The sequence below is a fragment of the Mya arenaria genome, chromosome 15 (assembly GCF_026914265.1).
Source record: "Mya arenaria isolate MELC-2E11 chromosome 15, ASM2691426v1".
Taxonomy (NCBI): Eukaryota; Metazoa; Mollusca; class Bivalvia; order Myida; family Myidae; genus Mya; species Mya arenaria.
The window spans coordinates 36,947,876-36,961,660 of NC_069136.1; the positions used below are offsets into that span (position 1 = coordinate 36,947,876).

General features: G+C 36.5%; 1 protein-coding gene across 1 annotated transcript in view; it reads right to left on the reverse strand.

Moving 5' to 3' along the window:
- The window catches only part of LOC128219024 (phosphatidylinositol 3,4,5-trisphosphate 5-phosphatase 1-like), a 72,311-nt gene that overhangs the window by 44,373 nt on the left and 14,153 nt on the right, over positions 1 to 13,785 (reverse strand). Inside the window, exons 3-10 of the mRNA XM_052926836.1 lie at positions 10,319 to 10,382; positions 8,051 to 8,198; positions 7,286 to 7,445; positions 6,358 to 6,498; positions 4,017 to 4,110; positions 3,248 to 3,325; positions 1,908 to 2,054; positions 1,257 to 1,386 (exon numbers count right to left, since the gene is read on the reverse strand). Of these exons, the coding sequence (XP_052782796.1) occupies positions 1,257 to 1,386; positions 1,908 to 2,054; positions 3,248 to 3,325; positions 4,017 to 4,110; positions 6,358 to 6,498; positions 7,286 to 7,445; positions 8,051 to 8,198; positions 10,319 to 10,382 (962 nt within the window). The remainder of the gene's footprint in view (positions 1 to 1,256; positions 1,387 to 1,907; positions 2,055 to 3,247; positions 3,326 to 4,016; positions 4,111 to 6,357; positions 6,499 to 7,285; positions 7,446 to 8,050; positions 8,199 to 10,318; positions 10,383 to 13,785) is intronic.

The following is a 13,785-nucleotide window of genomic DNA, read 5'->3' on the forward strand; positions in this document are numbered from 1 at the left end:
ACTTACTTCGATCATGATCGATTAGTCGGTGAGGCGTTTCTTCTTCAGGCGATTTACTTGAAGAAGTGTTGCGTTCTTGCAAATAACACAAGTGTATTACCTTATTAAAATTTATTATACGAACAACATTTAAGATCTTAAAATAGGCTCTTTGATTCATCACATTGTTATGAACAGGGCATTGGGACCATGTTAATAAATTATTTTATTCCTGACTTCAATTATCTTAAATCTGTATTAAAATCATAAATGACAACACATTGATTTTTATTTCTTCAGCTTCATTTTTATTTTTAATACTGGATAAAGTTAAAATCACTTAAATTTGCAGCAAAATAGTGATCTAAATTGACACTAAGAAGATTTCAATTTAATTATGAATAAAATCAAGAAAAATCTTTATTGAGCCGTCCCCTAAGTTAAATTGGCTAATTGGATAAATAATAAAATTGAGCATCTGATCATAATGGGTATTTTTTTAAAGATAAGACATTTAGTCCTCAGTTTTTCTGAATTCATTAAGAGTATGGTGTCTAAAAGGAAAAGTACCGTAAAGATAGAATGCTATCAATAAGATTTTGTTTTATGATATCGGATTTAAATAAGGCTTTTCAACTGAATTGAAGGGTTTAAACCTGTTAAATGTAAAATTTCTATTAAGAAAAATGGTCATTGATCATTTACAGCAATGGAAACACTTCATTGTTCAAATCTATACAGGACAAAATCTATGACCCATGCAGATTTTTTATATTTCAAATTGTGCACATCAGCATCAATATTCAATCAGTCATGTCCACAGGGAAGATATTAAATAAAATTTAAAATTCAGAGATAAAAAGATAAAGAAATACCGATAATTATTAGTCACAAGGAAGTCTTGTGACTTCAGATAATAATATTCATCATTTTATCACGGAACACCCTATGCTCAGGTTGGGATGTTATTTATTCTTTACGTGCGGGTACTCTTTTTATCTTTGCCCATAGCCAAGAGAAGGATTTCCAGCATGGCCAAATATTTGGATCTACGTATCTGATATTGTGATGAGAGAGTGATTAATTTCCAGTCTTACCGGCCACAGAGTATTTCTTGTTCTGGTACTTTATAACATTATAGAGTTACACAATAAGTCTGTACTATGTTGAGGACATGGCAGCTCACTCGCTGGTATGCCACATGTGAAACTAGTAGACATCCTGTTCTTTGAACAAGCATATACAAATGAAAACATTTATTTTCTAGCCAAACTTACTTCTGTCATGAGATATTGTGTTATGTGATAGAGACTCCTTTCCCGTCTGCTTGAGCACTGAGTATTTCCCATTCTGAAGGTCAACAGTTAACGTCAGCTTTGTTGGCCGGTTGCTTTTTAATTTCTTCACCTGAAAGATTATATGATGCAAGTTGTTATTTTCACACATGGCCATGAAATGATTTGTATGTATGACAAACCGTTCTGAGGCAGTCAGTATCAAATGAAACTGCAGCAATATTAATTTTACTGTTGATAAAGGTTTGACGGTTTATTTATTCCAATAAAACTATAAACTATAAATATTTCATTTCAGAGAAAAACTACAATGCAACACCACAAACATGACTGTTTTCCTATTTTTAGTAACATTGACCTTGGCATTGACCCAATTAACCACAAATGCTGTTCCAAGGTATGACTTCACATCAGCTTGCTATAATACACCAAGTTCCATCCCAATACATCATTCCATATTCAAGATATGGAGAAGAAACTAATTTTCCATTTCAATCAATAATGATTTTGACCTTGACCTCAAAAACCTTATAAACAATGGCCCTCCTAACCCCCAAATGCAATCACAGAGCATGTCTTCACATTGGCCTGCTATAAATTAAGTTATATCCCGATGAGTTATAAATTGTATACCTCAAACTTGCTCTGTGGAATGTATGGCCGGTACTTCGACATTAGGAATGGCCCGCTCGTAAGTCCGTTACCCGCATACATCGGGTCTGTGTAATCCAGATATTCGTAGTCAGACGGAATGCTGGCTAGCTGGATTGTCTCCTGAGCCTGAGGGAAGAAATATGAAAACTATTATTTCACTGAGATTGAGGGAAGAAATATCAATAGTATTATTTCACTGAGATTGAGGGAAGAAATATCAAATCTATTATTTTACTGAGCCTGATGGAAAACACATCAAACGTTTTTTCACATTTGTTAATCCAACATTAACATGTAAATCTCTTCATTGGTTTAACAGTTTATTTCAGGGTGTTTTAACAGCATGTCTATGACGTTATATATGTAGGTCAAAGTAATGTTTTTATTGAAGGTTCAATTACTGGAACAAAATGGGTGACACGATGTCAATCTCACACCCGGATGATCTGTACCATTGGTACAAATTTGTTATACAGTAAAATTGGGTCATTCGAACAGGCGGTCGTTCGACAACCGGCAGTCCCTCCAGGTCGGAGCTTGGTCCCGAACATGTTTCCTTCTATTTTCATATAAAGTCGAGGAGTCGAGCACTATAGCCAGTCCCTAATACACAAATCATGCACAAAACCTTATGGCTCCCTCGAGATTATAATTTCACACTTATTCCGAATGCGTGTTCCAAAATAAACAAACAAGGTGTTTTCGCAAGTTTTTGAAATGACAGTTAAAAGAAAATTTGATAAGGTGTGAAAAACCATTAATCACCGTTTACGTATGACTGATGATAGTTGATAAGGGCATTTGAGAAGATAATTATGATTTTGAACAGTTTTGCGAGACAGGCAAGATACGCCAATCATCAATCCTTGATTTTGCGAAACTTAAATCTGACTTATGCCATAATATGTACTGTCATATTTAAATGTTGCTTGTTTAGAAGATGTGCTTTTTGTAAATATAAACATAACTATTTATTCATTTATAAGTGTTTTTTTCTGTTACATTCAGCATACGACAGCCTTTGAACATATGAGCGATTTCCACAACATGATAGGTGTCGTAGTAAACAGTCAGTTTGACGACTTCAAAATTAAAATACACTTAACAGACTGGAAAATAGAAACTCGGGTCGTTCGAAACATCGGTTCCCTCGAGGTTTCAGCTCAGACCCCGGCGTCCTGGAGCGATCACAGATTTACTGTATTTGCCTCTGTCTGAAGACTGAGCATCTAGTTCAATTACCCAGACAAAACCTGAGACATGATGTCAATTTCACACCCAGATGTTCTGTACAATTATTACAAATTTGATATATTCACCTCTGTCTGAAGACTGAGTATCTTGCTGCGTACACGGGACATCTGTTCCAGCAGATTAGGGAGCCCTGGGCCACATGGCTGGAAATAAACATAGACAAATGCTGTTCTTATAAATCAATAAACTAATTTTGTTTTTAGATAAATTATATAAGTGACAAAACCCAAGAACCTTATTACTAGTGAAAACAGGTAAAATTATATAGTTGCAACTACTGGTTGCAAATTAACTAAGCAAAGCGCGCTCATCAATTAGTGAAATAAATTACGAACGTAATGCCATTCTGCAACAAAGAATCAGTATATTTGTAATGCTTCAATGGTGGCTCTGGATCGTCACGATTAGATTGGTCGGTTGAATTGAAATCAATGCAAACTGTACATGTTTGGAAACTTTGCGGGGGGTATTAGCTTGTCTCTTCAGGAATTAGTTCCATGTGATATATTAAAGAATACACCAAATTACTGATGGCAGTCGATTATTTTTCTTTGATGTGTGAAATAGATTCACAGGCCATAGATGTTGCACTTGGTTTAAAATTTGCTTCATGGTTTTGAGCAGAGCAAAAGCGCCAATCATTCAATGCTTCAACACCTTCAAATGCTAAGTTTATTAACAATCAGTATTATATGTCTTACTGCATTTATTTTATTTTATTTTAAAATAAACATACCTGCAAAGCTTACAGATTTAATCAGACTGAAACCAAATTACTACACACAAAGAGTCTCCATATAATACTTCACTTTTCTTTTTTTATGGAATGCCTACCCTGTGCCTGTGGTCAAGTGTTGAGTTCTTTCGGTTTTCAACTTTCAACAGCTCATGGAGAACCTCTATATTCCGCATGTATGTGTCCAGCTCCCTGTAGGATAAAGACAATATTTAATTTTTGGCATTGTATGCAGATAATTTCTTTTTCCATATCCAACAATTAAATATACAGCACTCTGTCTTCAAATATCGATATCATATCATGCTACTGTTGTTGACTGAACCCCATCATGCTTAGAGCTGTGTGTTGAGTGCTGCTTTTTACACACTGATGTTAATATAAGTCTTAATGATGTTTATAAAATAAATAAAAAACAGATTTTATTGAGGAATGGACTGTATTTCCTATAGAAACCGTTCTGAAATAATTAAAAAATTGAGTGGTATTTATATTATGTAACGTGAAAATGAGCTTGATTTTTGACGTTATTTATGTGGATTTGAATTTCCAAGGAAAATTACTAAAACCTAGTTTAGTTCAATTGGTTAAAATTAAAAACTGTGTGGAACAAAATGGAACCAATCCAAGAAGTTCTATGGTATAGCAATATACATGTAGTAATAATACAATAGGACATTTTGCTGACATATTACGTCTTGTTCAACCGATATGTAATTATACACAGAGCTCTATATGAAACAGGACGTCAGAATAGCGCCCTACCATAATATCCTCTATGCAGTGCTTCAGCCAGGATTTGAAAAGGGCAGGGTAGAGTTTTGAAAAGGGCAAGCTACAAAAGCCGTGTAGGTAGCAGCAAATGTGGGTTGGTGTGGGAGGGGGCCAACCCTCCAACAATGGCGGTTTGGGGGGGGGGGGCTCCCCCTAGATATGTTTTGTTTTCATACCCAAATTAATGTATTTTCCTTCTTATCCCAGCTTTAACAAAATGTTGTTGCTTTTTTCAAATTCAGAATTGTGTCTAAATATCAAAATTAAAAAGTTTTTTTGGGGGGGTAGTGTAAGTGTACTTGTCTGGAGTCTCCTTTTGTGCAATGTCACATTGTTCTCCTAAAAAGCATCTAAAATGCAGAAAAAAAAGACAGTTTGAATCAATCATAACGGCATAAATACATAAAAACAAATATGCAGAGGGCGAATCTTAGTTTGGGATGATTGGGAATGGGTACAAATGTTACATTTAGCCTAGCTGTTATTTAATTGTCTTTGGTTAATTCATGTTTTATGTTCTGAAATTTTAGAACCAAGTGACATTTAAAATCACTGCCCTTGCTGAAAAACCACTGCCCATGCTGAAAAATCAATATGGTAATTCAAAAAAGAACATTAAGATAAAAAGTCCAAAAATAGTCTTGCCGAATCTTCCATTTTCTGACATGATCATAGGCATGATAGGTAAACTCTATTTAAAGCTATATAAAGCATTCAACTATTTGTGTTGACTACACAGGAAATGTCATCATGAACATTTCACAAATAAACTATCAAAACATTTTTTAATAAGTGATGCATTTGATTGAATCAGTGCCACCTTGCCAATGTTTACAAATCTGCAATAACCGTCCGCTTCAAAGCAACAATGTTTAAAATGCGGTGCCTGGATTGTACGATACAATTGACAATTATTTTCATAGGCTTATACGTGCTTGACAACATTTTTCACCATCTGTCGCATTTCATTAACTTTCATCATTTAATGAGCGTGTTTTATATGTACATTCTTTATGGCTGATGCTCAATAGCTCCGCCTACTGGCCATGTTTCACTTATTGGCTGTAACGCTACCCAATTATTGGATAGGAGATGACTGATTATGAAAACACAGGTCATCTGCCCATAACACAAATACATGATAAGCTGTCATATGACAATATAACATGGGAAGATGAAAGGGCAGCATGGCCCATTTATGGCAGTCAAAGGGGCAGCATGATGTTGGCATGTGCTCAAAACATCCATTTTTTTCTGGTCACATGCCCAAAAAGATCTAAGTTGGTAGTTGAGGTTTTTTTTAACTTTTTTATAAGTCATATAAAGTTACTGTCAAAGGCCATTTTTCATTGTCATTTGGAACAAAGAACTAATGTACCGTTTGGTGCTGAATTAAATCTAGTTGTGAAATCAGCAAAGTAGTTATTATTTTGGACGAAAAATTTCAGATACTGCTTTTGGGGGTGGGCAATTAAAAAAATACATGGAAAATAAATAGTGTCAGCTGCGCATGGAGACCAGACACAAACTTTTAATTTTTTTAAGGCCTAATCAATAGTCTCATTATGATTGGAATTATCTGATTTTCATAGTTAACTGTAATTAACCAGATATGGACATTGAAAGGTTTTGTCTTTAAATCTAATATTAAAGAGTAAAACTAACCTTCTAAGCCCACTAGCGGTTGAGTCAAGCAGTTTTTCAAACTCTTGTAGTTCTGAATCACCAGCGTTGAGGGCCGTAGAGTCCTTCTGGCTGCCAATGTCCACATAATCCTTTAGCGCCTTCTTGAACACACTGTCACACCTGCAGTAACAAGGATTTTCACCATTAATTTATACCATGCATATTAAAATTTAAATACTAAGAATCATTACAAAACCCTTGTTCCTGTATTTTCCCATACTTATGATATTATAAGAACTTTTTGAAATCTGTAAAATATTTATTGAAAACCTATAAATAAATGTCGACCTTAATTGAATCAGCTTTTATATGTAAAATGAAAAAACATGCAGAAAAATATGTATATGGAGGTCAACTTAATCTGTTTATACTCAAGAAATAAGTCAAGAAATTTTCCACTTAAGTTGCTTTGGGCCCAGGGGCTGTATTCGATTACTAACATAGATTTCACTTAATGTTAAGATTAGGACTGTCAACTTGAAAAAATGTACTGAATGCAATCTGTGAGGTGTGTCTTAGGACAAGGATAAGAATTATATTGAATACAGCACAACGGCCTATATTCACAAACATCTTGAGTCTGAGTTTGAGACTAAGGCTCAGAAAACTGAGTACTTAAATGTTCCTAAATATCTATGCTTTGACTAATTTTGACCAAAGATGTGTGCCTGATTCAAGAACAGATTATTTATAACCAATAAAGCATTTTTAACCATATTTACTCCTGTAACAGAGTTTTAACAACAAAATTAATATTTTCTGTGCCTGAGTCTCAAACTTAGACTAAGGATATTAGTGAATAAGAGTCCAGTGCTCTCGCTTTAATTCCAGGGAAAGCTTTCACAGCCCTTTACCTGTGAAATATCATGCAAATGGGGGAATTTCATTTCACATATACATTTGTTACCTAGTCAAGTCAAGCTTATTGAAGTTTCTCTGCAAGTCTATTTTTTCTGCCTCATTGTTTTTCTTCTTGTCCGTAGGTGTAGCAGGTGGACTCTGTACCGGTGGAGGATGCTCAAAATCGTCGTCATCGTCTTCCTCATCATCATCGTCATCATCATCATCTAGACAGAGAGAACCATTTTAAGTGCTCACTTCAGACTGTTGTTCTTCTTGATGAAGACAGTATTTTTACACAACCTCTGAATAGATACACTAATCTGGCTCCTAACACTAGACTTTCATTAAATCAATCGTCAGATACCCCCGATACACACTACGCTATTCTTCGATGTGTACTGTGGGAAATTTGGCTAGGAAATTTTGTAATCATGAATAATTAATGAGGCAGTTTCATTGGTTCCTCAAAGTACCAGATGCTTTGCAGTTGAAAAATATTATGGCTATTGCCGGAGTTGAACCGGGTCCGCCTTCTCAGTACAATAATATTTGGCAGTAGTCAAGACCTCACAGCCACAGTGACTACTAGCACTGTGATGTTATTGAAAAATATTTCAATGTTACATGCAATTTGTCTCACCTGCTTCATGCATATTCATTAAACGAGATTTTGTCAGTCCATTGTCCCAGGGTTTATTTGAAGTGTAATGGAGGAAAGTACTGTGGTTGCAGATGATGATTAAATCTGGCTACTAGTACTATCCTACAGTACCCTTACTCTTATCTGGCTACTAACACGATACTTACACCAAATGAGGTTAGCACTGACCTGTGAGTTCTCCATCATCATTAGATCCCTCCGGAGCTACAGGGTGCACGAGGCCACATGCCAGGCCATTGTTTTCCTTCTTCTTGATGTAGTCAGCAATCAGCTCTGTGAGATCATTGTAGCCGCGCTGTATTGTGCCGGACTCAGACTGCAAAAGAGATTAAAATGACAACATTAAAGAAACAGGACACTGGATTTTTATCAAATAAATGTAAAACGAGTAAGAATATTTCAAGTTGAGCTTAAAGATCAGTCTTTGCAATACATTTCCTGGCATCAATGACAACAGTGAAAAAGCACCCATACTGTATCACAACAGTGAAAAAGCACCTATACTGTATCACAACAGTGAAAAAGCACCTACACTGTATCACAACAGTGAAAAAGCACCTATACTGTATCACAACAGTGAAAAAGCACCCATACTGTATCACAACAGTGAAAAAGCACCCATACTGCATAACAATAGTGAAAAAGCACCCATACTGCACCACAACAGTGAAATAGCACCAGTACTGCATCACAACAGTGAAATAGCACCAGTACTGCATCACAACAGTGAAATAGCACCAGTACTGCATAACAACAGTGAAATAGCACCAGTACTGCATCACAACAGTGAAATAGCATCAGTACTGCATAACAACAGTGAAATAGCACCAGTACTGCATCACAACAGTGAAATAGCACCAGTACTGCTTCCCAACAGTGGAATAGCACCAGTACTGCATCACAACAGTGGAATAGCACCAGTACTGCATCACAACAGTGAAATAGCATCAGTACTGCATCACAACAGTGAAATAGCACCAGTACTGCATCACAACAGTGAAATAGCATCAGTACTGCATCACAACAGTGAAATAGCACCAGTACTGCATAACAACAGTGAAATAGCACCAGTACTGCATCACAATAGTAAAATAGCATCAGTACTGCATAACAACAGTGAAATAGCACCAGTACTGCATCACAACAGTGAAATAGCATCAGTACTGCATCATAACAGTGGTATAGCACCAGTACTGCATCCCAACAGTGGAATAGCACCAGTACTGCATCCCAACAGTGGAATAGCACCAGTACTGCATCACAACAGTGAAATAGCATCAGTACTGCATCACAACAGTGAAATAGCACCAGTACTGCATCACAACAGTGGAATAGCACCAGTACTGCATCACAACAATGGAACAGCACCAGTATTGCATCACAACAGTGAAATAGCACCAGTACTGCATCACAACAGTGGAATAGCACCAGTACTGCATCACAACAGTGAAATAGCACCAGTACTGCATCACAACAGTGGAATAGCACCAGTACTGCATCACAACAGTGGAATAGCACCAGTACTGCATCACAACAGTGAAATAGCACCAGTACTGCATCACAACAGTGAATAGCACAAGTACTGCATCACAACAGTGAAATAGCACCAGTACTGCATCACAACAGTGAAATAGCACCAGTACTGCATCACAACAGTGAAATAGCACCAGTACTGCATCACAACAGTGGAATAGCACCAGTACTGCATCACAACAGTGAAATAGCACCAGAACTGCATCACAACAGTGAAATAGCACCAGTACTGCATCACAACAGTGAAATAGCACCAGTACTGTATCACAACAGTGAAATAGCACAAGTACTGCATAACACCAGTGAAATAGCACCAGTACTGCATAACACCAGTGAAATAGCACCAGAACTGCATAACACCAGTGAATAGCACCAGTACCGCATAACACCAGAGAAATAGCACCAGTACCGCATAACAACAGTGCATAACAACAGTGAAATAGCACCAGTGCTGCATCACAACAGTGAAAAAGCACAAGTACTGCATCACAACAGTGAAATAGCACCAGTACTGCATAACAATAGTGAAATAGCACCAGTACTGCATCACAACAGTGAAATAGCACCAGTACTGCATCACAACAGTGAAATAGCACCAGTACTGCATAACAACAGTGAAATAACACCAGTACTGCATCACAACAGTGAAATAGCACAAGTACTGCATCACAACAGTGAAATAGCAATAATACTGCATCACAACAGTGAAATAGCACCAGTACTGCATCACAACAGTGAAATAACATCAATTTTGCATCATAATATTCATATAGCACCAATACTGCCTCAAAAATTTAAAAGATATTTGACTCAAAATTAGACAATAAGCTATTCAAAATGAAATGATCACAAATGCAGAGCAGTTATATATTTTTTTTAAATATGTTGAACCAATATTCCAACCTGAACATGCAGTTTCCCATCTGGTCCTGGCAGAATTCTGTACTGGTGAACCTCAGAGTTTAGCCTGCAAAAACAAGAACAATACACAATTCATAGGGTTCTAGCTTAAGAGTTAGAGAAAGGTGCTGCACCCTGTCATTTTGGTATTACCGTTCTGCCGTACTGGAGTCCATCATATGCACCCTTCTGCCTTCTGAGAGTTGAATACTGTCGATAATTAAATATTTCTTTGTTTTGTACTAAAGATAATCATAAGATTATAAAAACATAAAAATATGACTTTATATATGGTAGTTGAATCTTAAACAACCTGCATTAAACACATTTTTAACATTTTTGGTAAACTTTATAATTCTTTTGTTCTTCACCTGATACAATATGCCCTCTATGACTTCACATCAAATGTTATAATATGAATTATATAGAAAAATATATAATGACATAATTTCATTATGAGGAAGTCACTTATTATAAACAATAATTTTCACAGAGTCTGATCAGCATTATCAGAGTTATCTTACTGCAAGTTAGCTCAGTGGCTGAGGATAAGCTCAGGAGTAGAGGCTTCGCCCAAACGTAGCGGTTAAGCACAGTAGAAGAGGGTCAACTCAGTAGTACAGGATTAGCACAGTAGAAGAGGGTTAGCTCAGTAGTAGAGTGTTAGCTCAGTAGTAGAGTGTTACCACAGTAGTAGAGTGTTAGCTCAGTAGTAGAGGGTTAGCTCAGTTGAAGAGTGTTAGCTCAGTAGTAGAGTGTAAGCTTAGTAGTAGAGGTCTAACTCATTTGTAGAGGGTTAGCACAATAGTAGAGTGTTAGCTCAGTAGAAGAGAGTTAGCTCAGTAGTAGAGTGTTAGCTCAGTAGTAGAGTGTTAGCTCAGTAGTAGAGGGTAAGCTCAGTAGAAGAGTGTTAGCTCAGTAGAAAAGGGTTAGCTCAGTAGTAGAGTGTTAGCTCAGTAGAAAAGGGTTAGCTAAGTAGTAAAGTGTTCACTCAGTAGAAAAGGGTTAGCTCAGTAGTAGAGGGTTAGCTCTTTAGAAGAGGGTTAGCTCAGTAGTAGATGGCTAGCTTTTTAGAAGAGGGTTAGCTCAGTAGAAGAGGGTTAGCTCAGTGGTAGAGGGTTAGCTCTTTAGAAGAGGGTTAGCTCAGTAGAAGAGGGTTAGCTCAGTAGTAGAGGGTTAGCTCTTTAGAAGAGGGTTCACTCAGTAGTAGAAGGTTAGCTCAGTAGAAGAGCGTTAGCTCAGTAGAAGAGTGTTAGCTCAGTAGAAGAGGGTTAGCTCAGTAGAAGAGTGTTGGCTCAGGAGTAGCAGAATGAGCTCAGTAAAAGAAGGTTAGCTAGGTTGGAGAGGGTTTGCTCGGTAGTGGAGGGTAAGCTCTGTTTTGTGCTCAGTATAAGAGGAATAACTCAGTAAAAGAGGGTTAGCTCAGTAGTGGAGCATAATCTCTGTTTTTAAAGTTGGAGAGATAGCTCAGTAGTGGTGGGTAAATTGAGAAGTGAATGGTTAACTCAGAAGTATAGCACCTGTGACAAAATTATCTCATGAATGAAAATTAAGTATGAGCTATAAAATCTACCTCATACGAATAAAAACACTATCCTATTGCGTATGAGCCACCCAGCTCTTTGATATCAACATGCTTAGCATGGCAGACACAATTAATTACATTTTTCTCTGCAAAAACATGCTAAACAGAGTGTGTTTTTTTATTAAAACAGGTGTTTTGTGTAACTCTAATTTTTGCCAATTTACTGAATATATTTTCTTAGGTGTGTATGTATAGGTATGACATTAATTAATGTTGTTTTAAGAAGTTCTTTGAGAAACGCAATTGAGGAAGGACTTCATTTGCTACTAGAGGTTACGGGTACGTAAGGTAGTTAATTTATTTGTCCAGTATATCATGGGCTTCCGACAAATGAGAGTGTAAGACTTGATAGGTTGTGGAGCATAGTGCACACCTACAGAATGGGACCCTAGTTAGAGCTAACCCCACCCCCCCCCCCCCCCCCCCCCCCCGGTTCTTTAAAGCTGCACTCTCACAGATTGAACGTTATGACAACTTTTTTTTTTTTTGTAGTGGACTGACCCAATTTGTTCGAAAATGCATATAAACCAGTCATTTAAGACTTTAACTGACAAAAAATTAGATCGCAGATTGAAGTTCAAAAAATGATGACTTATGCATTTTTCTTAAACCGTTAGTAACGTTTGGAACGAAAATGATCTTTTATCAGCAGTCTTTTATCACTGATTTGCAGATAAAAAAATTGCTCATTCCCCGACAAAAAATAAAAAGGTTATAAACACGCTAAATTTGTGGGAGTGCCACTTTAAAATAAGGACCCATATCTAAGTTCACCACCTTAAGACTCAGCTTTTGAACAAATGCAACAGTGTCTTTTTACACTACACAAGTATACCAACATTAAAACAAATGATATAATCCAAATAATGGCCAGCCAAATTGTTGCATACAGTTTTTTTCCACCGGGGCAACTCTGAATAACTTCTGGCAAATGCTTAATGATAAAATAGCAACTCCCAGATCAGAGTCGCCATTTTTTTACTCTGAGCCTGGTTCAATTGTTTGGAAAGCCATCGACATGTGAGAGGCATGTTAGAGAATGGCTTAATTTCACAAGTTTTGCACTATAAAATCACCCAGTTACAAAGGCTTTAATAACCATACTTTTTTCTACTTTTTATAAACGCTGTTTCATAACATCGCTGATTACATTTGGAAAACCAAAAGTATAATGAGAGAGGAACAGAGGATGGCAATTTCTATTTTTTATGATTATCACCTTTGGCAGTGAAAGTTCAACTATTATGAATATAATTCAGAAAAAAATATATATCTGGAGGTTATTAATTATCAGATTGGATGATGGCTGGTTAGAATTTTCATCTAAAAAACTGTTCCATCTCGATTAAAACATTAATCACCTCTGGCAGTGATAGTTAAAACACCTGGATTAAGAGAAGAGAGGGGGGGGGGGGGTGCAAACTCAATGAGTTACTTTTTTCCTCTTCAACTTAGCTTCCTCTTTCATACATTATCTGAGAAGAATATTTCTTTTACAGTTTTGATCCTATTCATTATAAAACTTTAAGCTTAACATGTTTTTCGTTTACCAAAATGAACTAATTACAGTTTATTTTACAATTAAAAAATATATTATTGTCCTGATCATGTAGTTGATTTTCTTAAAATTCTCAGGACTTTTTAAATGAGAAATTTTGCAAGTTATACTAAAACAAAAATAGTGAGATAAGCTTGAACCTGTTATAAGGGACTTGAGAAATTGGGGCAAGGGAGGTGAGGGGTTGGAGAGTGATGGTTGGGTACATTTAGCTCAAATTGCATTTTTTTCCCTCTACAACTAATCTTCCTCTTTGATACATACACAGATAAGATATGTTTCACAGTTAAGAAAGGAGAGAGTGCGAAGGCAGGGATTTGGTTTGGG